Source organism: Carlito syrichta, unplaced genomic scaffold, assembly GCF_000164805.1.
Source record: "Carlito syrichta isolate Samal-C Ts95f unplaced genomic scaffold, Tarsius_syrichta-2.0.1 Scaffold311694, whole genome shotgun sequence".
Classification (NCBI taxonomy): Eukaryota; Metazoa; Chordata; class Mammalia; order Primates; family Tarsiidae; genus Carlito; species Carlito syrichta.
The window spans coordinates 84,641-109,661 of record NW_007255790.1 but is presented as its reverse complement, the minus strand read 5'-3'; the positions used below and the strand labels follow the sequence as shown (position 1 = coordinate 109,661).

General features: G+C 49.5%; 1 protein-coding gene across 6 annotated transcripts in view; it reads left to right on the top strand.

The window, feature by feature from the left end:
• The window catches only part of ARNT2 (aryl hydrocarbon receptor nuclear translocator 2), a 164,157-nt gene that overhangs the window by 127,613 nt on the left and 11,523 nt on the right, over positions 1–25,021 (top strand). For 5 of the 6 annotated variants that reach the window (XM_021718000.1, XM_008068945.1, XM_008068944.2 and 2 more), the window contains 5 exons: positions 9,682–9,754; positions 10,592–10,715; positions 16,479–16,578; positions 20,134–20,272; positions 20,981–21,146. In XM_021718000.1, coding sequence (XP_021573675.1) covers positions 9,682–9,754; positions 10,592–10,715; positions 16,479–16,578; positions 20,134–20,272; positions 20,981–21,146 — 602 coding nt within the window. The remainder of the gene's footprint in view (positions 1–9,681; positions 9,755–10,591; positions 10,716–16,478; positions 16,579–20,133; positions 20,273–20,980; positions 21,147–25,021) is intronic. The other variant, XM_021718001.1, reaches the window with a different exon arrangement.

Below are 25,021 nucleotides of genomic sequence, written 5' to 3'. Positions count from 1 at the left end.
ACCCGCTGGGCTCCGGCGATCCTTCCGCCTCAGCCTTCCAAGTAGCTGGAACTACAGGCGTGCGCTACCACGCCCAGCTAGTTTTTTTTTTAATTTATTGTAGAGACAAGGTCTTGCCAAGTTGCCCGGGTGGGTCTCAAACCCGCAGGTTGAGGCAGTCCACTCGCCTCAGCCTCCCAAAGTGTTGGGATTACAGACTGAGCCACCAAGCCCGGCCCTCTCCTCCCTTTCTAGCTCCTAGAAGGGCAAGGCATGCATCCTCCTTTCCAGGGCAAACCCTGCATTTCCTCCATCCCCGCATACGTCCCCATCTCCCGTGGCCCTTCCTTCTTGTCCTGTCCTCTCTGCAGGCTCCCTCCCAGGTCTCCACGTTGGCACCCACCTTCCTGATCTTGGAGGACTCCTATCCTACTAGCCCCTCAAAGCTTCTCTCCCACCAGCCCTACCAGGTTGTGTCTGTGGGAATGTGGGACTCTCCTCAATCATTTCTCCTCCTCTTCCTCCTCTACTTCCTCCTCCTCCTCCCTGCCCTCCTCTTCCCTAAAGACCATGCCCAGTTAGTTTTTTTTATTTTTGTAGAGATGAGGTCTCACTATGTTTACCCAGGCTGATCTCAAACTCCTGGGCTCAATCTGTCCTCCCACCTTGGCCTCTCCTCGGCAACTGAGGCTTAGAAAGGGATTACAGGTGTGAGCCACCGCGCCCAGCCCGTCATCTCTTTTAACCCCTTACAGCCCCGCTTCTGCCCTGATGCTTTTGAAACTGTTTTCCCAGCAGTCTGTGGTGACCCACACTTATTCTCACTGGTCATTCTCCCCAAACTGTCTGACCAACTCCTCTTTCTTGACATCGATTCCCCTGACTGACTTGATATTCTGACTCTTCTTGTACCTCCACCTTCTAGTCAAGACTTTCTTGGTTGCAAGTATAGCAGAAACAAATATAATACGTCATAAACCCAGGTATGCAAAAGATGGCTACTTAATTTTTTCTCTGTCTGAGTTTATTTAGTTAAACTCAGTAAATTTGGTCATATTGAGGATGGGGTATCTCCCCATTTCCCCCGGCATGGCAAGGGGGGTTCTATACTCCTGGAGCAGAGAGGTACCCACAGTGCCAGGCTCGTGTGTGGCCCATCCTTGGAGAAAATAGTGAAACTGAGAAATAGGAGCAAGAGGCAGACAGACAGGGCTCAGGATTCTTTGTTCAACAGACGGGGCCTGGAAGGTGTGAGCACACACCTCCCTTTCAGGAGCTCTGGGAATGGAGGTAACAGGGTGTGCCCATTGACTCCAGGGAGCCAGGTAGGGGCCACAGGAGCCCAGGAGGAGAGAAGGAGGAGAATGCCAACCTGGATCTGCTTAACATCTGTCTAAGCCATAGCTATTTCCCTAGGCTCATACCTCCTGTCCTGGTCCCGCTCCAGCCACCTGGGGCGGCTAAGACTTGGGCTCCAGTAACATGGAGAATGTGAGACCAGGCAGACAAGAAGGACAGGCAAAGTGCAGGGAGGGCACAGAGGAGACGGGAAATAAGCACCTCTCCCCAGGGCCTTGGAGGGCGCGTCCTCAGGAGGCACCAGAAGAAAAGTGAAGATCCTACTCTCAAAACCAGTCCCCAGCTGAGATTTTGCTTTCTTCTTCTGAAAGCCAGGCAGCACTAACAAAACAGAAAAGCCATTTTATACAGGGCTGGGCCAATGTATTTCCTCCTGATAATCACTCTTGGCAGCCTATTGAGGCCTCAGGGATCAGAATGCCCCCTCTGGACACAGTTACATCAGAAGCCTGAACCGATGTTCTTCAAGCTGCGAGGTCTTGTGCTTTCTAAAGTTGATCAGAAATGTTTACTGTGGACGGTAGAGGGCAGTGATAACCATGGATGCGAACAGCCCAGCCCTTGTTTGAATTTGTGAAGCAACCTTTGCCAGCAGTAGGCAGATTTGTTATGGAAAGATCCTTAAATACTCTGTGCTCTGGAGGGGGAGTAGAAGGGGATGGGATTTGCAAGCTCAGTTACTTTCAGTCCAGAGCATCCAAAAGAAACTTCCTGGAGAAATGGAATGTTTAATATTTAGCATTTGTGGGAAGCTTCTGCAGAGAAGACCTGTTTATCACCCCTGCATTTTTTTCCTGTTCTGTCAAGACCCTATGAGGGCCAGAAAAGCACAGGCTGATTTAACATGCTTTCCCCATGGCCCAACTTTGAGGCATATGTCACTTCAAAATGAAACATATCTCAAGGAGAGGGGTGACACTCTTTTATGGGTTGTTTCTGAGCATGTGTCATTTCCATGTTTTTACATGTGCACAACCTGGCTGCTACGTGTTTTGCATTTCCAGTAGCTCTTTAGGGGAGTGATCCGAAGTTATCCTTTTGCATCTGTTCAGGCCAAGTCCTGTTTCCTGTTCCGAAGTCGTTGCAGGTTTTCATAACCATACCTGCTGGCTGTGCTGTGGTGTCTGTACATGTGTGTGCATGTGTGTACTTGTGTGCACGTGTGTGCACGTGTGTGCGTGTCTGCGTGTGCTTGTGTGCACATGTGTGTGCACATGTCTGCTCTTACAGCCCCATCATGCCAAGTCTCATTCAAGACTCTCGGAGCTGGCCTACCCTCACACATCTATTTTTTTGAGTTGGAGTCTCACTCTGTCGCCCAGGTGGGCATGCTCATGGCCACCGTAGCCTCGACCTGCTGGGCTCAGGTGATCTTCCACCTCAGTCTTCTAAGTAGCTGGAACTACAGGCACATACCACCATGCCCAGCTAATTTTTTTATTTATTGTAGAGATAAGGTCTTACCAAGTTGCCCAGGCTGGTCTCAAACCCATGGGCTCAGGCAATCCTCTCACCTCGGCCTCCCAAAGTGCTGAGATTATAGGCATGAGCCACCGTGCCCAGCCCTCACATATCTTTAGTGATGCTTGGTGTGGTGACCTGTGTGGTCATAGGTGGAAGATGGAGAGTAGAAGTGGGTGCAAAAGAAGTCAACGGAAGGCTGCATTCCTGGTCTTTGAAGAAGTAAGGGGCTGGAACATCAGTCTCCAAGGCCCAAGCCTGGGAGTTGTCCTGGGTCCCTCTCTGTCACCTCAACAGACAGTCTGGCACAGAACCAGAACCCCACAAGCCCTGTCAGGAATTCACTCTGACCTATCTCCTCCTCTGTCTCTTCTGCCCTGCCTTGGGTGAGGCCTGTGCCATCTCGCAAGTGATCATGGGGCTTCCCAGCCTGCTCCCCTGCCTTCTATCAGGCCCCTACTGAGCCCGCCCATATGGCCCATGGAGCCATCTCTCTAAAACACACACGAGGGACTATGCTGCTCCCTGGCCCTGATCAAATCAATCCCCAAACCCTTAACAGACATTCTGAGTCCTTCACAATAGGCATGCAGATGGCACTCAATCAGGGTGGGTATTTTCAGCCTCCCTCTGGTCAGCTGAGCCTGCTGCATCCCTGACACCTCCAAGCCGGATTCCGGTTACTCCCAGGGGCATGATCACAGGTTACCTCTGAATGCCCTAATGGCTCACTTACTCAGGCTGAGTAAAAACCTCTGTCCAGGGAGCATCAGGGGTAATTGACAGCATCTGCCTGGCATCCTGCACCTCACCAACAGGAAGCCGGGATGATGCGTTCGGTCTCTAGTCCTGAGCCACTGTTCTCCCTGCTAATGGAGGGCGGCCCTGGCTGTGGCAGAGCCCACTTCCCCAACGTGTGCTGTGGGTCCGTTTTCTCCCGAACAGCCGTGCTCCCTCCGTCTCCGGAATTTGCTAGCACACCGATGTTTATTTTTATACCATCGCTGTGAAATGTCTGAGAAAGCTCCCCGGGCCTCTTCTCAGGACGGGGCGGCCTGCAGGTCAGCACTTTCTCTTCTACATACGCTCAGCTGTGGAGCAGAAACCCAAAGGTTGTGGGATGGAGATGCTGATGTCCAGACCGCAGAGCCAGGGAGGTTGGGATCCTGGGGATTTGCCAGCCGTGCCTGAGACCTGTTTTTCTTTTTATTTTATTATTTATTTACTTACTTTTTTTAGAGACAGGGCCTCACTGTATCACCCAGGCTAGAGTACAGTGGCATGATCATAGTTCACTGCAGCCTCAACCCCCCTGGCTCAAGGGATCTTTCAGCTTCAACATCCTGAATAGCTGGGACTAACAGGAGCACACCACCACACCCAACTAATTTGTGAGTGTGTGTGTGAGAGACAGGATCTGGCTATGTTGCCCAGGCTGGTCTAGAACTTCTGGGCTTAAATTATCCTCTTGCCTCAGCCTCCCAAAGTACTGAGATTACAGGTGTGAGCCACCACACCTAGCCTGAGACCTGATTTTCTGCTTCCCAGTGAAAGGAGCTTTCTTTTTTCTAGGAGCCCAAAGAGAATCATCTCTCAGCCAGGTACCTAGAGCATGGCGGCACGATGCCGCACAGCAGCCCTGCCCTGTTTCTAAGATTCTGACTTTAGTTGAACACAACAGAGCTGTAGGTAGGAGTGGTTGTCGTTTCCTGGAAAAATGCTTCTGGGTTGAAAATTGGGTTCTGGAAAAGGGATAAAGGGTGGTCTGGGAATTCTTGCCATGGTAGGAATTCACTGCTCCAGTGCCTCAAGAAAATTCCAGTGGACAGATTGTTTTCTTCCTCCTTGTGACTCAAGATGCCCAAGGCTCTGGAATGGGAGATGTGGGATAATACTCCTTATTACAGCCAAGGTTATTTCTCCTGGGCTAGAGCAGCAGCAGCTCAGGACAGTGGAAAGAGTGCAAGGTCTACAGACAGACACACTTAGACTTGAATCCTGTGTGTGCCATATTCTATCCGGGTCACCCTGGGCATGACACTTATACTGTCTGATATGCAGTTGCTTTATCTGTAAAATGGAAGTTTTGCTGGGATGTGAAAATGTTGTCAAGGGGCTGGCTATCAGTCCTAAATTCAGATTTTGGAGGCCCCTACACATGAAAGATGATGTCACTCCCCAAGATGTAAATCAGATTAAAACAAAGTGAAACTGCAAAGAATGAGAAAATATAGACAGTTGTGATTTTTCTACTAATGATGATATTGATTCCTTTTCGCATTTTTGAATTATCAATTTGCTTTAGGGCAGCGAGACCTCATCTCTACAATAAATCAAAAAATTAGCCGGGCGTGGTAGCACGCGCCTGTAGTTCCAGCTACTTGGAAGGCTGAGGCAGAAGGATCGCCGAAGCCCAGCAGGTCGAGGCTGCGGTGACCGGGAGCGGCCACTGCACTCCAGTCTGGGTGACAGAGTGAGACTCCAACTCAGAAAAAAAAAAAAAAGAAATTATGTTTAGTTCTCTTGCTCTGCTGGAGTAGCAGGTATGGAAAGCCCTGCTTCCGGTTTTACCTTTACCTTTTTTCTGAACTCTCATACCAAGATGAGGAGGTGGGTGTATACTTGGGTAGAACCTTGTTCTTTCCAAATCATGGTCTTTTTGTTTTCTTTTTAATTTTCTTTTTCTTTATTTCAATAGCTTTACGAGTACAAATAGTTTTTGGTTACATGGCTACATTGTATGGTGGCAAAGAAGTCTGAACTTGAGGTGTACTCACCACCCCTACCTGTGCACATTGTACCAGACAAGCGATTTTCATCCTCCCCACCCTCCCCCTTCTGAGTCTCCAGTATCCATGATACTATTCTCTACATCTTCGCAGGTCCTTAATTTGGCTTCTACTTATAAGTGAGAACCTGCGATGTTTGGTTTTCTGTCATTGCTTGCCTACTACTCTCTCTTCCCAGAGACTGTCAGCTCCACAAGGGCAGGGACCTTGGGGTTCTGAGTCCCCGTTCTGTCCCCAGTGCCTAGCAATACAGTACAATACAGTCCACTGAATGAATGACTCCTCTGAGCTCAATTCTACACAGACAGTTCACTGGGTCCTCCAACTGGGGTTCTCTGCTAGGGGGACTCCCCTTACAGAGGATGGACACACACACACACACACACACACACACACACACACACACACACACACACCAGGGCACCAACATGAGGGGCATTTCCGGAGGAGGAAATAGTATTCAGATTGTACATCTCTTGCAATGCTGAAGAAAACAGTCTAGAAACAGGACCCAACTCATTTTGAGACAGAATTGGGACCCACACGGAAATGGTAGGGAGGAAGGTGTGGGCTCTTTGGGGACAAACTTTTCGTAATTATTTCTGCCTGCCAGTGAAGCAGGATGCCTCAAAATGTAGCGGGCTCCCCAGCAGAGGAGGTAGTCAAGTGGAGACGGGCCAGTTGCTTGTCAGAGGGGATGATATACCAGGAATTCCTGCATCAGAGGAACTTTGGACCAGATTACTTCTGTGTGTTCTGTTCTCAGGCACTGAGAGTAGTCAGTAAATAGCAATTCCTCTTTTGTGTAATCCAAACAGCCTGCACTTGGGATGAGAATATCTAGTCTTGCTCTGCCTTTACCACCCACCAGCCTGGTGGTTGTGTTGTCACCATACACAATCCATGTTTGCTGTTTCCTTTTCTGTTTTCTTTTTTTTTTGACACAGTGTCTGTCACCCAGGCTGGAGTATAGTGGCACAATCATAGCTCACTTCAGCCTCAAACTCCTGGACTCAGCAATTCTCTCACCTTAGCCACCCCAGTAACTGGAACTACAGGAGCGTGCCACCACACCCAGGCAATTTTTAAAAAATTTTTTGTAGAAATGAGGTCTCATTCTCATTGTGTTGCCCAGGTTGGCACATATGCCCTTTCTGAGGCACTCTCCACACTCTGCTCTGCCTGTTTGTCCAGGGGGAAGGTTGAAGTGAACCTTTGTGGACAGGGCTGAGTGCGATCTCTGGCTTCTGGCTGAGTGTGGCCAGTGGAGGGACTGCCTAGAGGTAAAGGAGTGAGAGTGGAAGAGGAAAGAGGGTTGGCCATTTCCCAGAGGTCACTCAAGCCAAGCTCCTTCAGGCAGACTCACTCATCACCCTCTCACGGTTCTGATCACTGCTCGCTACCCCTCCCCTTTCAGTCCTAGGGATGTGCTCACCCTGGGGTTCTTCACTATCCAAGTCACTTTCCCTTAATAGGCCACACCTGTCAGGTATCCCCTTCCCTAAACCTTCCTTTAGCATCCTGTTGAAGGGCGCCGTCTATTTTCTGCACAACCTTAGCATCTCTGGGCCTCCATCTCCTCACTTGTAAAGGGAGTTATTTAAATTGCCCAATTCTGAGGTGGTTGTGAGCCTGACATGACTTGGAATACATGCAAGCTCCTAGCAGAGGGCCAGGGCAAATGCAGGGGGATGCAGGTGTCCCACAAGCCTTCCTTCCAGGGCCACTAACTTCCTTTATGCCAAAGCATACCACCTCCTCCTGGGTGGGTCCTCCACATTCTCTCCAAGCCTGTGCTTTTGCTGACGTGAGTTATAGTTTTCCAACCATATGTTCATAGTGGTTCCTCTTCAGGGAGCTGGTCCACCAGCCACACCTGCCCTCCCTACCAGCCACGTCCTTGTCCTCATGAAGGTGTCCCTCTCTCGCCACCTCTTCCTAGCTGCCTACCTGCAGAATGCCCAACTGGCCCTCCCTGCACTCCAATCCCGATGGTGGCCTGTGGTTTATTCCTCCAAGGGTCCTCTGCTACCCTGTCCAGGGCACAGCCAGGAGTGAGAAAACCCGGGCAACCAACATGGTCAAAGGGACCTGCCATGTTCCCTCTTATTTCAAAATAGACAGTGAAAGTAAATCATGAAAATCCGTAATCTTCCCCACTAATGAAAATACTTGATAGATGTGTGTGTGTGTGTATTTTAAATCTTGCTCACACACATGTGTGTGGTCATAATCATAGTGTGCCTAGCATGATATGCTGAACTTGAACTTTTCCACATGCTCTCATCATACCTTCCCGTGTTTCCAGACAGCCTCCACAATGGTCCCCGTTAGTGCTATGGAGTCGTCGATCAAGAAATGAATACGCAGGAGTTACAGAGTCACTTCTTGTTATAGCCCATTTTTGCATGGAAAGCTTTCATTTCCCTCCCCTGAATAATGTCCTTCATACAACCCTAGCAGCTGGGTGACCACCCGGAAGAGTGTGAGCATGTCCATAGTTCCACCATAGTGCTTTCCAGAACAGGTGTGTCTGTTCATACTTCCCCAGCAGTGTGTGATGTAGTAGTTTCAACACAAAGTCACCACATTAAACACGTTGTTACCAACTTAGCAGGTAAAAACCTATACTTCAAAGGGTGTTTTAATTTTATGTATTTATTCATTTGTGATTTTTTGAGATGGACTCTTACTATGTTGCCAAGGTCTCAAACGCCTGGCCTCAGCCTCCTAAGTAGCTGGAACTACAGGTTCACGCCACCTGACCTGCTGTGTTTATTTTGATTATTTTAATGGTGAAGTATTTCTCTAACTTGCTCATTATATATATATCTATTATATTATATATGTGTGTAAAATGCAATGTATTGTATGTGTATTTATCGATTTATTTATTTTTGCTTGAATTTTCTGCTTGTATCCTTTAAATTGAGGCAATGGGTAATTTCTATTAGTCATTTGAATTGCATAATAATTTTTTGCCTGTCTTCCTTACTGACGTTTAGAATTGTAGAGGATCCTGTCATTTGACCCTTTTTTTTTTTTTTTTTTTTTTTGAGTTGGAGTCTCACTCTGTCGCCCAGACTGGAGTGCAGTGGCCGCTCCCGGCCACCGCAGCCTCGACCTGCTGGGCTCCAGTGATCCTTCTGCCTAGCCTTCCGAGTAGCCAGAATTACAGGCACACGCTACCACGCCCGGCTAATTTTTTTATTTTATTGTAGAGATGAGGTCTCGCCTGCCCAGGCAGGTCTCGAACCCGCGGGCTCAGGCAATCCACTCACCTCAGCCTCCCAAAGGTGCGGGATTACAGGCTAAGCCACCGAGCCCGGCTTGACCCCATTTTTAGGCTCTGAGCTATAGGCTTCACCAGTCCTTGAATGCAATCCAGTTATCTTGTTTTAAAACTTAGAGCAGCCATTTTCTCCAAGTTTTTTGCTTTTCCCTCATGGAGCAGGCTGTATAGAGAGGAACAAAGCGCTTTGGAGTCACAGGGTCAAGTTCCCCATCTCTGTTCCATCATGACCCCTTGTCGGTTGGCTGACACTGACAACCCCTTAACCTCTTTGAACTTCAGTGTCTCAATTTTAACATGGAGGTAAAGTGAGCACTCTGAAAGCTTCGTATGAGGACTGGCTGAGATCGTGTAAACACCTTCCAGATTCTAAGTAAGCATTAGCTAAGGCTCACTGCTTCATCCAGCATTTAACCCAACGGCTTTTCTGAATTTTTCCTTTAAAAATTTCTTTTAGTGTAGTATATTTTTACCCTAAATATAATGAAGTCATACATCAAAACTGACTTCTTAAATAGTTCAATGTGTTGCAGCCTAAGCTTGAAAATGCAGGGCATTCATCAGAGCATTAAAAATAAAATAATGAAAAATGAAACCTGCATAATGAATATTTGTATACCTAACCCTGAATTTTGCCCTACAAAGAAGAATTAAATTTAAAAAAAAGAAAAATGAAAAACAACTTAGAGATCCATTGGGTGTTGCCCACTGTGACTTTAGAGTGCAAGAAAAGTCCAGACTTAGCTCCACTGACACCTCTTCTGTTCTTCATGACTCTCTCTTTGTTGACTTGTTTCACAGGCAGCTTCAGCAACAGCAGGCAGAATTGGAAGTGCACCAGAGAGATGGGCTGTCATCCTATGACTTATCTCAGGTGACTTTCTGGAGAACTTTTTCCCATCGGGCACTATCTCCAGTCCCATGGCCTGGTGACTCAATTTAGCTCTTAACTTGAGCCCTTGAGCCCAAAGGGTGCTGTTGTCCCATCCACTCACTACAGCGCAAAGAGTCCACCTCCAAGTGCCCTGGGGGTCTGTTGTGACTCTTCCCTGCAGAGCTGAGCCACAAATAATATAATATGAAAGTCATATGAAGACCAGATGAAGAACTGGGAGCCAAGTCACCCGGCACTGAGAATTCCAAAGAACTGATGGACATCTCAAGAGGCCTTGTTTGAACTCTCATCCTAACATACTCAGAAGCCAGCAAGAGCAGCTTCTGAAACCTTCTCACTGCCTTTTGTCTGTGTTCCTTCCTTCCTCCGGGCACCCCTTCTGATGGTGCTCTGTCTCCCTCTTCACCCGCCCTGCTGTCTCCTATCCTCCGTGCCCCCTTCCTTCCTTTCTCCTCTCACCACTTCTGGTGACAGCCAGACAGAGAAACAGCAGCATGTGTCAGCATCCGGCCTCTTTGTAAATTAAACTTCATGTCCACTTTTCCTCATATTTAGAATTAAGTTGATTGTTTCTCATTTGTCTCTCTCTAAGAAAGTAATCATGTGACTGTTGTCCTTGCTGTGACCTTCAGTTCACAACCCTTCCTCAGCTGTTCTTGGCTTTCACACATAGAAAAGCTTCCCACTCTATAAAAACCATTCCAGCCCCAAATGCCATTGATTCTGAGTGAGGAGAGGGGATGACTCCTGGGGGGGCGGGGGCGCACGTGCTGTGCCTCACACTTGGGTTGCTGTTGTGTTTGCATGTGCAAACAGGTCCCCGTCCCCAACCTACCAGCTGGCGTTCACGAGGCCGGGAAGTCCGTGGAAAAGGCAGATGCAATCTTCTCCCAGGAGAGGGATCCTCGATTTGCGGAAATGTTTGCAGGAATCAGCGCATGTAAGTTTCCACGTGGCACTGGGGTTGTGGGGATGTGAGGTTTACGACTGCCTTAAGGCCATCTGGAGACAGCCCCCCTTAGAGACGGGGGGCCACGGATGGTGAGTTCTGAGTAACGGTGACAAGACACAAAAAGAGCCCTGCACAAAGGAATTGGACTGGATCCTCTCGACAACCGGTCTTGCCTCTTATGTACCGGTTACCCGGGGCCACCAACCAGGGGTCCTGGCATCTCATCTTTAACATTTGAAGAGTTGGAATAAATGAGCTCTGTTATTCTGCTATGCAGTTTAGCTTTATTAAGCCAAAGGCATGTTTCTGTGAAAAGTTGCACCTTAATCTCTAACAGAGGACCAGGTGTTAAAATTAAAATGTGCGGTAAGAATAAAAAAAGACTCGCTATCCCACCAACTGGATATAACCATTTTTAACTTTTTAAAGTATGTTCTTTCTTTTTCCACACATACATATTCTTTTTATGTATGAAATTGAGCTCATACTATTTGGTAGCTCACTTTTTTTCACATGACAGTTTATTATTAACATATTTCCAGATCATTAAACAATGTAATCATTTTTCTCACTTGCTTAGCGTCCACTCTGTTAATCCTTTGTGGCTGTTATTAGGCTGTCTACCTATGTCACTATTGCCATTGAAGAGGGTGCCATTCTAATTTAAGGTGTCACATGAAGACCACATGTCTAGATGCCTAACCCTCCCACTCAGATTACCACTGAGACTAGCAAAATATGCAGTTTGAAAAGGTATTTGTCGGCTCCAAAATCAGAAAAAAGGAAAAAACCCTCCATTTTCTTGTGGTCAAGGAATTTTTGCAAGGTGCAATGCAACTGGGATCCACTGAAGGGAGAAACCAGTTCACTGGTAAAAAGGAAGCACGAGGAACTCTGTCATTGGAGGGGAACCCCAGTCACATCCCACTGGGACTAACGAGCTGAAGACAATGTGGATTGAGTTGAAGACAGACAGGCATCCAGGCTGTGGGAAGGAAGTGTGGCTCAGTCCTCCTGATGCCAGCATGTTGGGGGAAGGTGAAGCCTTCATTCCCACCTAGCTGGGGACCGAAAGCCCAGGAAGCAGAAAGGGTACCAGAACTGTACCAACTCCAGGTGTCCACACACAACAGAAAACAGATCCCTCAACATAACAGAAAGTTCCTGCTGTTGGTTCCCATGGCTGTCCAAGCATATCACCCACCCCCTCAATGTTTCCTCGGTGTTTATAGAGAAATACCATTTCATCCAGTAATATGAGACAAGAGTACGTCTCCAAGGCTTTTTCTTCTCTCAAGTAAGCCCAAATGTTTGCCCAGAGACCTATAGCATCTTGGAAAAATCCATTTGAACTTTTGGTATGATATAAATGTAGACACCTTTCCATAAAGATGACAAAACAGAAAAAAAAAAGAAAAAGAAAAACCTTGCTGGGCTTGGTGGCTCCGCCTGTAATCCCAGCACTTTGGGAGGCTGAGATGAGTGGATTGCCTGGGCAACTTGGTGAGACTTCGTCTCTACAATAAATCAAAAATTAGCTGGGTGTGGTAGCACGCACCAATAGATCCGGCTACTTGGAAAGTTGAGGCAGAAGGATTGCCAGAGCCCAGCAGGTTGAGGCTGCGGTAGCCAGGAGCATGCCACTGGGCAACAGCGTAAGACTCCAACTCCAAAAAGAAAAACCCAACAGACAAGAAAAAAGAAGAGGAAAAAGGATCCGATAGGATAATCAGAACAAATGTCCTCCTTTGAAAATGAGTTTCTAGCCAGCCTTGGTAGCTCAGCCTGTAATCCCAGTGCTTTGGGAGGCTGAGGTGAGTGGATTACCTGAGCCCACGGGTTCAAGACCCACCTGGGCAACTTGACGAGACCTCATCTCTACAATAAATCAAAAATTAGCCGGGCATGGTAGCACGCACCTATAATTCCAGCTACTTGGAAGGCTGAGGCGGAAGGATCGCTGAAGCCCAGCAGGTCGAGGCTGCAGTGGCTGGAAGCATGCCACTGCACTCCAGTCTGGGAGACAGAATGAGACTCCAACTCAAAAAAAAATAAGAGTTTCTATGATAAAGAGGGGAAAGTTCAGAAAATCTTCAGTATCTCCTCTCTTGGCAGCTCTAGGATGTCACTGCGTTTCTGAGAATGAGTTACTTGAGGTGGAAAAAGAGTAGAGTGTTTAACCAAAAGGGCATCTGTACAAAGAATGCTAATGTTGCAGAAATCCAAGTCAGTGAATTTGAAAGGAACATGAATTTTCCCAACATGCAAAACTTGGGTCTTTCAAGTGAAAGAACTCCACGAATATTAGACAAAAACTTTTAAAAAGCTCACACCTAGATGTAGTCTGTTGTATTTACTTTTTTTAATTTGAAGAGTAAGGAAAAATCCTGCAAACATCAAGAGAAAAAAAATGTACCTTACCTACAAAAGGAAAATCTTTAGTTAGACTTTTCTAAGATACTAAATGCCAGAAGTCTTGTAGGAGGGAGCAGGAAATAACTGGAGAATTTGGATAAGATATGTGACCCCAAAATTTCCTCACCAGCCAGACTACTTTCATATATGGGGAACAACAGAAAGACGTTCTCAGAAATGTACTTTTGCCTTATATTTCCTGAAAAAATTACTTGCAAAAGATTGTGCTTGTTTGTGGAAGGAATCTAAGTATAGAATGTAAGAATGTAAGTAATAGGTTTGAAAAGCAATGGGGATTACAAAAATGAAACTAGAAATAACATAAAAAGTATTAGAAGATACAAAAAATACAGAGGATGCCCCAGAAAATATACACATTTTAAGAAAAGAAAAATAGCCGGGCTTGGTGGCTCAGCCTGTAATCCCGCGCCTTTGGAAGACTGAGGTGAGTGGATTGCCTGAGCCCACGGGTTCGAGACCCTCCTGGGCAGGTGAGACCTCATCTCTACAATAAATCAAAAAATTAGCCGAGCGTGGTAGCGCGCGCCTGTTATTCCGGCTACTTGGAAGGCTGAGGCGAAAGGATCGCCAGAGCCCAGCAGGTCGAGGCTGCGGTGGCCGGGAGCGGCCACTGCACTCCAGTCTGGACGACAGAGTGAGACTCCAACTCAAAAAAAAAAAAAGAAAAGAAAAATATATGCCAATAACAAAAGATGAATACAAATCACACTTGACTTCTGCAATTACAAGAATTGCTCAAAGTGGTTACTATCAGCATCCAGACACTTATGAAAGGTACTTCGGAAAGTAACACATCTCTTAAATGTAACATCTCTTAAAATATGTCTACATTTTTTCTTGGCATCTTCCATATAAACAATAAATAAAAACTAGAATCTAAAACCTCAAATCCGTAAAGCAAGATCCAGACACATTTTGAAATAGGGAGAGTAAATAGGTAGAAATTTCTCATCAATATCGACTTTATCTCTGACACCTATAGAGGAATACAGTTTCAAGTATGTTTAAACATTACCACTAATAGAAAGGTGGGGGAAGGAAAGAGGGAAGGAGGGAAAGAAAAGGAGGAAAAGAGAAGAGGGAGGGAGGGAACTCGGTGCTTCCAAATCATTTCCAAGGAAAGACAAGAAAATTTTTAGCAAATCACAAAATACTCAGGAAAAAAAAAATGAAATGAGGTAGCCAGAAAGTATGAATATCAAGTGTGATAAAATAAGTTGACTCCCAGGCAACAACTCCTGAATAATATGTAATATATTGCCAAAATTTGATATAACCCAAACAAAACAAAACGCACAATTTAACCTGGAAGAATGGTGGATGGAAGTGCTCTGCGAACCCGAGAAGGAAACCCGAGAAGGAAAGTTATTAGTGTCGCCAAAGAAAAATTCTGTGTCCTGTAAGCAAAGAGGCTTAATTTATACAGATCCGAGGTTCAGATGAAGATATAAGTGTCCTGAATGTTGAAACATGTGAAAACCAAAATAATTAGAAGCCCAAGAAGATGCAGACACAACCAAATTGCAGTGGAAGCTCTCGGTAGGCCTTCCTCCATCTTTAGCAGATCAAATATGTCAAAATAATTCTAAAAAGTTAATAAAATGGAAAAAAAGAAGACTGAAAAACAGAACCAAAGAGCTGTGTGTGTGTGTGTGTGTATAATTTTATACCCTACAAATGTCTTAGGGTAGTTAGAAAAAAATTTGTTTCAACCCAAATCAAAAAAACTTAAACACATGAGTGAGAAAAAAATGACTTCCACCTAAGTCTACCTTCTTCCTGCAAGTTGGAGCCTCAGCTCTTCCCCACTCCAATCTTGCTGTTTATTCCAAAGATTCAAAGCTTTACTAAAGGGCTAGAAATGCAAAGCCCACAAGTTTCTGCCATGTTGAAGGATTTCCTGCTCCACAGCCATCATTATGGCAGAAGAAAACCATAAAAACAGCTCAGTGACGCCTCTTTATCAAAATGTCCCAGAGCTTGTTACCATGCATGGGATATTTGGCACGTGGTCCCTGCAGCCTGGCTTCTCAGCCCCAAGTCCACAAGCCTGAGTGTCCCTCACGGCATTATCGCTCATATCCCCTCAACAGGGACAGATGTGGGTTTTATCTAGTCATAAAATAATAGCTATATAGCTAAGCTTTACTTCCTCTACTCTAGGGTCTTACTGCGGGTAGGGATGCTAGGGATTGCAGGATTGATACGGGTGGGTACTTTGAAATTCCGGGGAAATGGGAAGGCCCTTCAGAGAGCCCTGGGCCCTTCAGTGACCAGAGGAAGAATGCTGTCTCGCAGTCCGTCCACTCATACTCCCACTCATCCTCAAACAACCACAAAAGTTACCTTCTTCCTCGTGTAAGATCTAAATAGTCTTCAGCCTCTCTCTGTAGGTGAGGTGGCTGAACTGAGTCCTCTGCTGTCCATTCTATAGTGGCAGAAAATCGTGGATTGTTATACATGCCACCAGGCCTCAGTGTTGTTCTGTTGCATAAGGAGCTTGGCCTCTCAAGGAAACCCTCATGGAAGTCAAGGCACACAGGTCTAGGGCTGGCCCTGGTTAGTCAGCCTGTGGCCCCCCAAAGCACATGCTAGATGAGGGCAGCAGGGGTGGGCAGGGTTCTGGGGCAGTGGGAAGAACTCTGGACTTGCACTCAGGCCCTGGGTCCTCCCTTGCCTATCCGTGACCTTGGACAAGCTGTGCCCCCATTTTCTCATCTGCAACAAATGACAACAAATGTTTCAATGCCGTGTGCTCACTTTAGTCATGCTAACACACTGAATTCCCACAACAGCCCTGTGAGGAAGGTACTATTATTATCGCCTTCTTTCAGTTGGGGAAACTGAGGCCGAGGACAGTTAAATATGTCCAGAGTAACCCCTCTGATAATAGAGTGGAGCTAGGGTTCGAACCCAGGGAGCTCAGCCTGTCCTTTTCACCATCATCCTGTGCTTCCTGCCCCAGAAGGTAAGGACCTATGATGCCCACTCTCCCTGGGTTGGGAGGGTTGGATAAAATAATAGCAGAGGAAGAACTTTCAAGTTTCCTTAATCTTCTCAACTCTCAAAAAGGGCCTTGCCTTCAGGCAGCCTGTGGCCTGGCCTAGAGGTCAGGTCCAGCAGCCCGATGCTCTCACATGCCAGGGAGGCTCCAGGGGAGATGAGAATGCAAAAACGAGGGCAGATAGGCTGCACATAGGCTGCCCTGGACGTGTGTCTTGCTCCTCCACTCCCACCCCGGGACCTGCTCTCGGGGCTGTTTTCCCTGTGGCCTGCAGGGAACCCTCTCATGTGACTCCTGCTCTGTCTTCCTAGCGGAGAAGAAGATGATGAGTTCGGCCTCTGCCACGGGAACCCAGCAGATCTACTCCCAAGGAAGCCCGTTCCCCCCAGGACACTCGGGGAAGGCCTTCAGGTATGTGCCAGAGTGGGAGCCCAGTGGGGCAGGAAGATGTCCCCTGGCCAGGGAAGCCCTGATCATAGCTCAGATCATAGCTCTGGGACTGCAGACATCAGTGAGTGATCATGGATCCGCAGGCCCTGGGCCCGGCTGGCTGTGCTCTGTGAGCCCTCCGTGAGCTGCCATCAGTGCCTGGGTCCATTCCTTTTTCTCAGATGTGAAAGGCAGCAGCCACTGTTTCCTGTAGCAGTGCCTGCCTGGGAGAAGGGAGTGAGTTGGCCTCTAGCCAGGATGCAGATGAAGAAGAGCCGGGGATAGCTGACAAGATAGAAGGAAGTATCCCAACCCTTGGCTCCCAGAGGTCCCAACCAAGTCCAAGGAGGAATGGACAACTTGGCCCATCATGTCTGGGCTTCAGCCTAAAGAGCACTCAAGGGTGCAGGCAGGAGACCAACCTTCACAAGGCTTGGTTCTTAGTATCGAAGACATCTTGTAGGTCCTTGAGGAAGCCCCGACATGGTCACTGGAGACGAGGCCTGGCTCCAGTGACTGCTGGGAAGATGGGAGCACAAACTGAGAAGAACAGCCAGAGGAGAAACTGACAGCTCTAGGGGTGGGTATGCAGGCACTCACATGTGGCTACCAGATGCCCCCAAGTTCCCTAGGAGAAGTATACCAGGCCTCGTGCCCAGCAGGGCTGAGCTCCTCATCCCACTCAGCCATGAGTGAGCCTGATCAATACCTACCAGAGCTTCCAGATTCAGGCAGGGATAGGACGGGGCAGGTGAGGCCGCCACCCAGGGAGAGGACCCTGCCAAGGGACTAGGCGCAAGGGATGAGTCTCTCATCCACACTGGTCCATGGGCAGACATTCCTAGAGAAGCAGCAGGTAGCTCAGGAACTGTGACCTGGATTCACAGACACTGCAGTGGCTCTGACCAGGCTGTAGCTGGGCCTCACTGGAAGGAAGCCTGCTCAGAGGCTCCTGGGACCTCTGGCTTCAGGCAGGCACTCTCAATCTAAGGACAGCAGGATGAGATGGCACCCCTCGTGAGAGCCCCTGAATCATCATCACAGCAGGTCAGCAGAGCAGCTCTGGTGCTGCCGGGCTCCTCAGCCACTCAGCAGATGTTGACCAATCACAGTCCGTGCCGGGCCGTATGACAGCCCTGCATGGGCACTCATGTTCATGGGGTCCTTGTGACATTTGCTGCTTGCCCCCCTTCTCTGGACAAAGGGGAGCAGGGTGTCACAGCAATAAGAGGTGAGGAGAGGACAAGCGCAAAGGGACAGCTCAAAGTGGTGTGGCCAGAGAAAGCCTGGCTAACTCCTCAGCCAAGCATGGAAACAAAAGTTGTGTTTGAAAAGTATGCTGAGCAAAGCAGGGGTTGTGATGGGGGGGAGGCCTCACGAAGGGGAGACATGGGATGAGACTGCAGACCATGGGGCCTTGCTGAGCGGGAGGATGCCATCACTGACAGCTTTTAGGAGAACAGGGAGGTATGGACAGTGCTCAGGACAGACTGCCCAGCACCAAATGCAGAGCCTGGGTGAGGCCATTGTCATGGAACTGAAAGAATGGTGTGGGTGGGGGTCAATGATGGAGAAGGAAAGGCAGGCTTGGGGCAGCTGACTGTGTGGGGGCACAGTCCACACACAGTCTCCTGTACAGAGCCTGTCATAGGAAAGGTGCTTGCTGAATACTAGTCTGTGAAATGGATGGGTGGGTGGGTGGGTGGATGGATGGGTGAGTGGTTGGGTGAGTGGATGGGTGGAAGGAAGGGAGGAAGGAAGGAAGGGCAGGTAGATGGGTGGATGGATGGAAGGATGGGTAGATGGGTGGCCAGGTGGATGAGTGCAAGGCAAGAAGGAAGAATGGAACGGTGGGTGAATGGAAGGAAGGAAGGGTGGGGGGAGGGAGGAAGGAAGCAAGCAAGTCAGCCAGCCAACCTGTGGGGGCTCAAGCTTGTGGAATGCACAGAATTTCTTGTAAATCTAAAGGGCCTGAGCTGGCTTGGGCAGGGGCAGGCTGTGGGATGAAGGACTCTGGGGCCTGATAGCCAGAGGGAGCCCCAAGCCACTCACAGAATGGCATGGCTGACACCCAGAGTATGTCCAGCTAGAGTCCTTCTGCTGTCACCCCACTGGCCTCGGCCCCTGCCTGTATGTACCAGGGCAGGCAGCTTTAGCCTAGAGTCTCCTGGAGAGGGCTGGGCACAGGCACTGGCCCTTTGCCCCAAGAAGTCCATCCTTTTCTGCCAGGGGACCTTTCCTTGAGTCACCAACACTACAGCAGCCACTAGTCAGTGTCTTGGGGAGGACATTGAGGGCTGGGGGTGCAGGAAAGGCCCCCCCAGCGACAGTGATCAGAAAATGTCCTCGGATGTCATACTTTCATCAGGAAGGAGATCGGGAAAGGAGCCCTTATGTTAAGTGAAGAACTGATTTTAGGAGGATAGAAAAGGTTACATAAGCAACTGAACTTGTTTTGCAATGGTCCACTCAAGGACATCGCTGACACTCTTTGTTTTTCTCCATTTTAAAAGGGTTCAGATAGCACTGAAAAAATATTGGAATGCAGTTAGTAAAATTGTACCCAATCTCCTTCACTGACCTACAGCCTGCCTTCCTCTCCCCAGGCCTTCTGTGGTGAGCCCTGTTCCACCCACTTGGTTGATTCCTGAGCACCAGCACACTGCCCCACATCCTGAGCTAGTCTCAGCAAGGCCGGGGAGAGGGTCAAAGACAAAGTGAAAGTGCTCCCCACGCCTCCCCCCTCCCCCTCCCCCCACCTTTCAATCTTCTGTGAGCTTCTCGGCATAGCCAGGAAAATCTCCTGGAAGAAGCATTCATCAGTACAGACAGTGTGTGCTGAGGAGCAAAGACAGGGTCAGAGGTCCAACCTGTGAAAGACATGCAGAAAGCGCCGCATACAGCAGGTGCCTAATAAATAAAAAGACATCGACTCTGAGGAGCAGGACGAGGCCTCACCCAGTAGATTTCCACTGACAGCCTTTCCTTTCCTTAAAAGTGACAGCCGGCCGCCTCCCTCCTGAATCCTTAAGCCTTTCAGTGCCCCAAAGGAACAAATTAACCAGAGCACAAAGCAGTGGGTTAACACCAAGACTGATTTTTATTCTAAGAAGCCTCTCTCTTCCTGGGAACCAGATGATCTCTGGAGAGCAAAGGATGCGCAGGACTGGAAGAGGGGCTGAGGAGGGGAGCAAGCTGGAGGCCGGGGGTTTGGGAGGGTGGGAGGTGGGGGTCCGAGGCCAGGCAGTACCTGACGTGCCAGGACTGCTCAGCAGAGAGGCAGGTGGGTGGTGGGGGAGGGAAGCTTGAAGGATGGGAGAGGCCGAGGGGCCTTGGGGCTCCGCTGTGTCAGCCTTTTCCTCCAGGACAGAGAGCATTCATGTTCATAGGGCCCTTGTGACACTTGCTGCTTGTCCCCCTCTCTGGACAAAGGGAAGCAGGGTGACACCTCCCCTTTGAAGGCACCCCAGGGCGGCTTGTGGTAGGGATCGGACATGTGCATGTGTCCTCAGGTAAAGGCATTGTCTTCTCTTCCAGCTCTTCTGTGGTTCATGTGCCTGGAGTAAATGATATTCAGTCCTCCTCCTCAACGGGCCAGAACATGTCCCAGATCTCCCGGCAGCTAAACCAGAGTCAGGTGGCATGGACTGGGAGTCGCCCACCCTTTCCGGGACAGGTAGGAGCATCTGTGAGGGCGTTTCCCCCAGGTGCCTGGAGAGGCAGAGCACCCAGGATGTGCTCTCTGTGGACTGAGGCTCTGAACACAGGGCAGCTCCCAGCTGTAGCCAACTATCCCCTCCCGGCACAGGGGCTCCGACCACCCAAGGACACTCGGAGGCCAGGTCCCCAACCACTGACCCCCATGTGACTTCAGCAGCCTCTTCTCACCAGGGCAATAAGCAGGAAGGGGTCAGGCTCACAGAGACACCCCTTCTGGAGGGAGCCTTTCAATCTTGATGTCTGGCTGCTCCTGCACCAGAAGGCATGAAAACACCCACCTGTGTGCGGCTTTCCACTGCGCCCCCCCCCACCTCCCTTATAGTCTCTATGAGGATGTGTGTTGATTGGGCTGAGGGAGTTTGTAGTACTCATAATGCCAAGGCCTCCGTCACCGGAAGCCAGAGGGCCCCGATCATCGCTGCCCAGGGGAGTAACTTCAACTTACGGTTCTTGGGTCTTCATGCATTGGGCTGATCCCAGGTCTGTGTCCAGCCAGCCGAGAGAGAGCCGTGGGGAGTTACTCTCCTCCCAGAGCAGGCACTGCCACTACCTGTGTCACCTGTTGGGGCCAGAGATGGCCTGGGCATTGGTGAGGGTGGGGGAGGGGTGGGGGAGGTCGTCTGCTGGTGACGCTTTCCATGGCTCTGCTTTGTCCTGCTTGTAGCAAATCCCATCTCAGTCCAGCAAGACTCAGTCATCACCCTTTGGGATTGGAACGAGCCACACCTATCCGGCAGATCCCTCTTCCTACAGCCCCCTCTCCAGCCCGGCTACCTCCTCGCCCAGCGGGAATGCCTACTCCAGTCTTGCCAACAGGACTCCGGGGTTCGGTAGGTGGGGAACGAGAGGGAGAACTCCTGGGAGACCCAGCCAAATGTTTTCTGAACACCCTGAATTCAGGGGGCTGAGCTCCAAGCTCCCAGAACACCTGGGTGAGGAATGGAGGTCTCCAAGCACCTCCTCTCTCTATGTTCTTGTGCTCTGATGGGATCTGAATGCTGTTTTAACCCCTTATGGCCCTTGGTAAGGATTCCAAGTCAAAAATCCTATCATGTTATCAAAAAACTAGACAATAGTTACAGGACAACAAAATGTTTTCTCTCTTTTTTTCATATTGAAAGAGGAACCTATCTCACGTAAGAACATCTATCTATCTTAACTCTGCTGATAAAACCTCAGGCCATAAAGGGTTAGGGAACCGCTCCTCCCCGGGCATTTCCCAGGAGCCCTTGCCTTGCTCACTCTTCCTGTTTGGACCGACCTCCTCAGTGTCTCTCCCAGGGCCAGGACTGCACTTCACATGGGGAGGGCATGAGGGACCTGAGATGCTGGTGACAAGCCCAAGCTGGTACCCGTTTTCTCAGTGCCATCACGGGGTGACATCCCACAGCAGGGCTTGTAGGACTTTTCTCTGCAGAATCGATTATTCTCAGGTGAGCATGAAGCTAATGAGCCCAAACATCCAGATTTCCATGTGGCAAGTTGAAAGCTTCCCTTCAGGCTGCTGATCCATCAGCCTCTTGAAAAATGCCAAGTGGAGCCCCTGGCCACAATGTGGGGTTGGCAGTGGGTCCCCACCTCCCTCTGCCTCCACCACTGACAGCCCCTAGTCTGACCTCCTCAGCCCAGGTTCTTGGGGTGCAGCATTTCCCAACCCCTTGTTTGTGCCTCCCTTTGGAGCCAGCTACCCCTCCCGCATTAGTGCCATTTACTTGTGGCGTGATCTCAAGTTCAGCTTGTAAATATCCCTGCCACACTGACATGAAGTTGAGAAGCACAGTACCCTATTTAAGGAAGGAGTTCGGTGGCATTTGCTTTCAAGTCAGCCGGGCACCAGCTCAGTTATCACCCTGAGATTGGAAGCCTAATTCCCAGGACAGCATCAGCTCCCTGCAGTCACATGTGAGAAGCTTCTCCACACCTGGGTTCCTCACCTGGGTGTGGAGAGACCCCTTCACCTCCTCCTGAAAGTGGGCCTTTGCACGCCCAGGCGCCGTAGGTACCTCGTGCTTCCTGGGAGCAGGAGGGACTATCTGGCACTGATTTATTCTTATTCAACAACCCTCTGGTGCCAGGCCCTGTGTAAGCACTGGAAAACAAGAGATGCAGCCTGGTCCCCATCCAGAGACAGACACATTCCAGAGAAGAGGCAGGGGAGACAGACGGGTGGAGGGAGGGCAGGACAGGGGCAGCAACCAGGGTCTGCACCGGGGCCCTTGTGGCTGCAGGCCAGGATGGTCATCATGGCCGACGCGGCCAGGGGAGGTATCAGAGCAGAGCTGACTCGCATCCCTGGCAAGACCTCAGAGCATCTCTCGTGACCATGACAAGACGGGAGCAGACCACTTCCCTTCCCCTACAATCCTTCATCTTAGCTCTGTGCCTGTGTCTAGTCTCCACTCAGGCCCGAGAGTACACATGGAGGTGGGGCCACGAAGGGCACAACCCTGGGCTGAAGCCACTGCACCCCTCTGATGGCCAAGAACAGGGTCACACTAATGGGGCTCCAGCCTCAGCAGCCATTTTTAGTTGCCTTTGAGTTATCTTGCACTCAGATGATAATGGTGGTAGTGGTGGTGGTGATGATATGATGATGATGATGGTAGTGATAACAGCTGGCTCTGACTGAATGCCTACTGTGTGCCAGTAGATAGCATTCATTTAATGTTCAAGATACCGTTATTATTCCCATTTCATGGGTAAATAAACTGAGGCACAGTGAGGTTGGATAACTTACCCAGGACCCAACTGATAAGTAGTAGAATCATGCGTCTGGAGCCAAGAATCAAACCCAGGTCATACATCTGAGGCCAGGTTCCACTACTCTGTGCTTATCGTCATTTTCAAATCCATTATTCAGGGGGTCTCAGAATTAAGCTGGAATTGGATGTCCCAGAGGATGTCCCTTTACTTACGTTCATGAGAGAGGGGCTGGAGCCCTTCTGAGGAGGGCACAAAAGAGAGTAGAAAGTAGAGAGATGAGGAATTGAGAAGTGTCCAGGGGCCTCACCATCAGTGCATCACGTGAGCCCTTTGGCAGAAGCTGTTTGAGTGGACTAGCATGTCGGCCGGAAGCCAGACTGGAGGAGTGAGCAAGGGATGGACTAGGAACAAGACTGAGGAGGAGAGCAGGAAGGGAGGCTCGGTCTTGGGATGGACAGGAGGAAGACCTCGAGGTGGGTGGTTGCCAGAGTCATCTGTGATGAGGAGGCTGCTGGGGAAGCTCCCAGCGCAGCAGAGGGGGCCCGGACAGAGGTGTCAGGGCTCACATCAGGGTGGAAAACAGCAGTCTGCAGGGGCCTGGAGAGTGGCTGAACACTCCTTCTGGCCATGGAGTCAGCCTCCACTCCTGAGGGCTTCAAGGAGGTGGGGTCCTGGCTGGGAGAGAGGGATAAGCTTTGGCTAAGTTCAGAGGAAAGAGGATGTTTGATTAGGAAAAGGACCTGAGGGGCCATTTTAGCAAGGATGGCTACTTCTGAGGACACAGTGTAAAGGGGTGCAGGGAGCCGGGCACAGTGGCTCATGCCTGCGATCCCAGCACTTTGAGAGGCCAAGGGAGGAGGATCGCTTGTGCCAAGGAGTTTGAGACCAACCTGGAAAACGTGGCAAGACTCCATCTCTATGAAACATTTTAAAAAATTATCCAGGCATGGTATGCATGCCTGTAGTCCCAGCTACTAGGGAGACTGAGGTGGGAGAATTGCTAAGGCTGCACTGAGCAATGATGGTGTCCCTGCACTCCAGCCTGGGTGACAGAGTGAGACCCTGACAAGAAAGAAAAAGAGAGAAAGAGAGATAGGGAGGGAGGGCAGGAGGGAGGGAGGGAAGGAGAGAGGAAGGGAGGGGAAAAGAAAGGAAGGAAGGGAGGGAGGGAAGGAAGCAGGGAACAGAGTCGATGAGAATGGAGAAGTGGCAAAGCAAGAGGCCAGTCTCCAAGAATGGTCAGTTTCATTAATTATTAAATAAACGCAAAACAGTTTTTAAAAAACAGATAGTATTTACATTTCCACATTGGACACACACACACACATACACACGCACGCACAGTGGACACACACCTGACATGTGTACATCTGAGTAGCTTCCCGATGGCCTCTCTGCAGCCGTGGAACCTGCTGTTGGGGCACTGACAGGGTCCCAGACATGGCAGCACCCAGCAGTACCTGTTCTCAGCTAGTTGTCTTTGGCTAGAAGCTGGAACCCAGAGAGGTGGCACGGTGGATACTGACCTCCTGCTCCTGGCTGACTGGGGCAGGCGGGAGGCATGAGGGCCCACTGGGCAGACTTGCTGAACACCACCCAGTGGTGGCTCAGGGGCTGACATCAAGGGACAGCAAGCAGAGAATGTTACCTTTGAAGTGTTTCAACTGCCGCTGGACTCCTCAGGGTGGCTTTGTAGACTGAGTTCATACATTGAACAAGAAACTGGCCCTGCCTGGGGTTCAGCCCATTCTCTGAACCACATGCTGGTTTTGTTCCATGAGCTTTCAGGAGTCAATCCAAAGCCTTTCTTCCTTTCCAGCTCCTCAAACTACACTACTGTCACGTGTGTGTTTCCAATCTTAGCTTCATTTTCACTTGACTTCGGTCACAAAAAAAAAAAACCCCTAGCCACTTGAAATGTAGCATCCAAGGCCGGGCACGTTGACTCACGCCTATAATCCCAGCACTTTGGGAGGCTGAGGTGAGAGGATTGCCTGAGCCC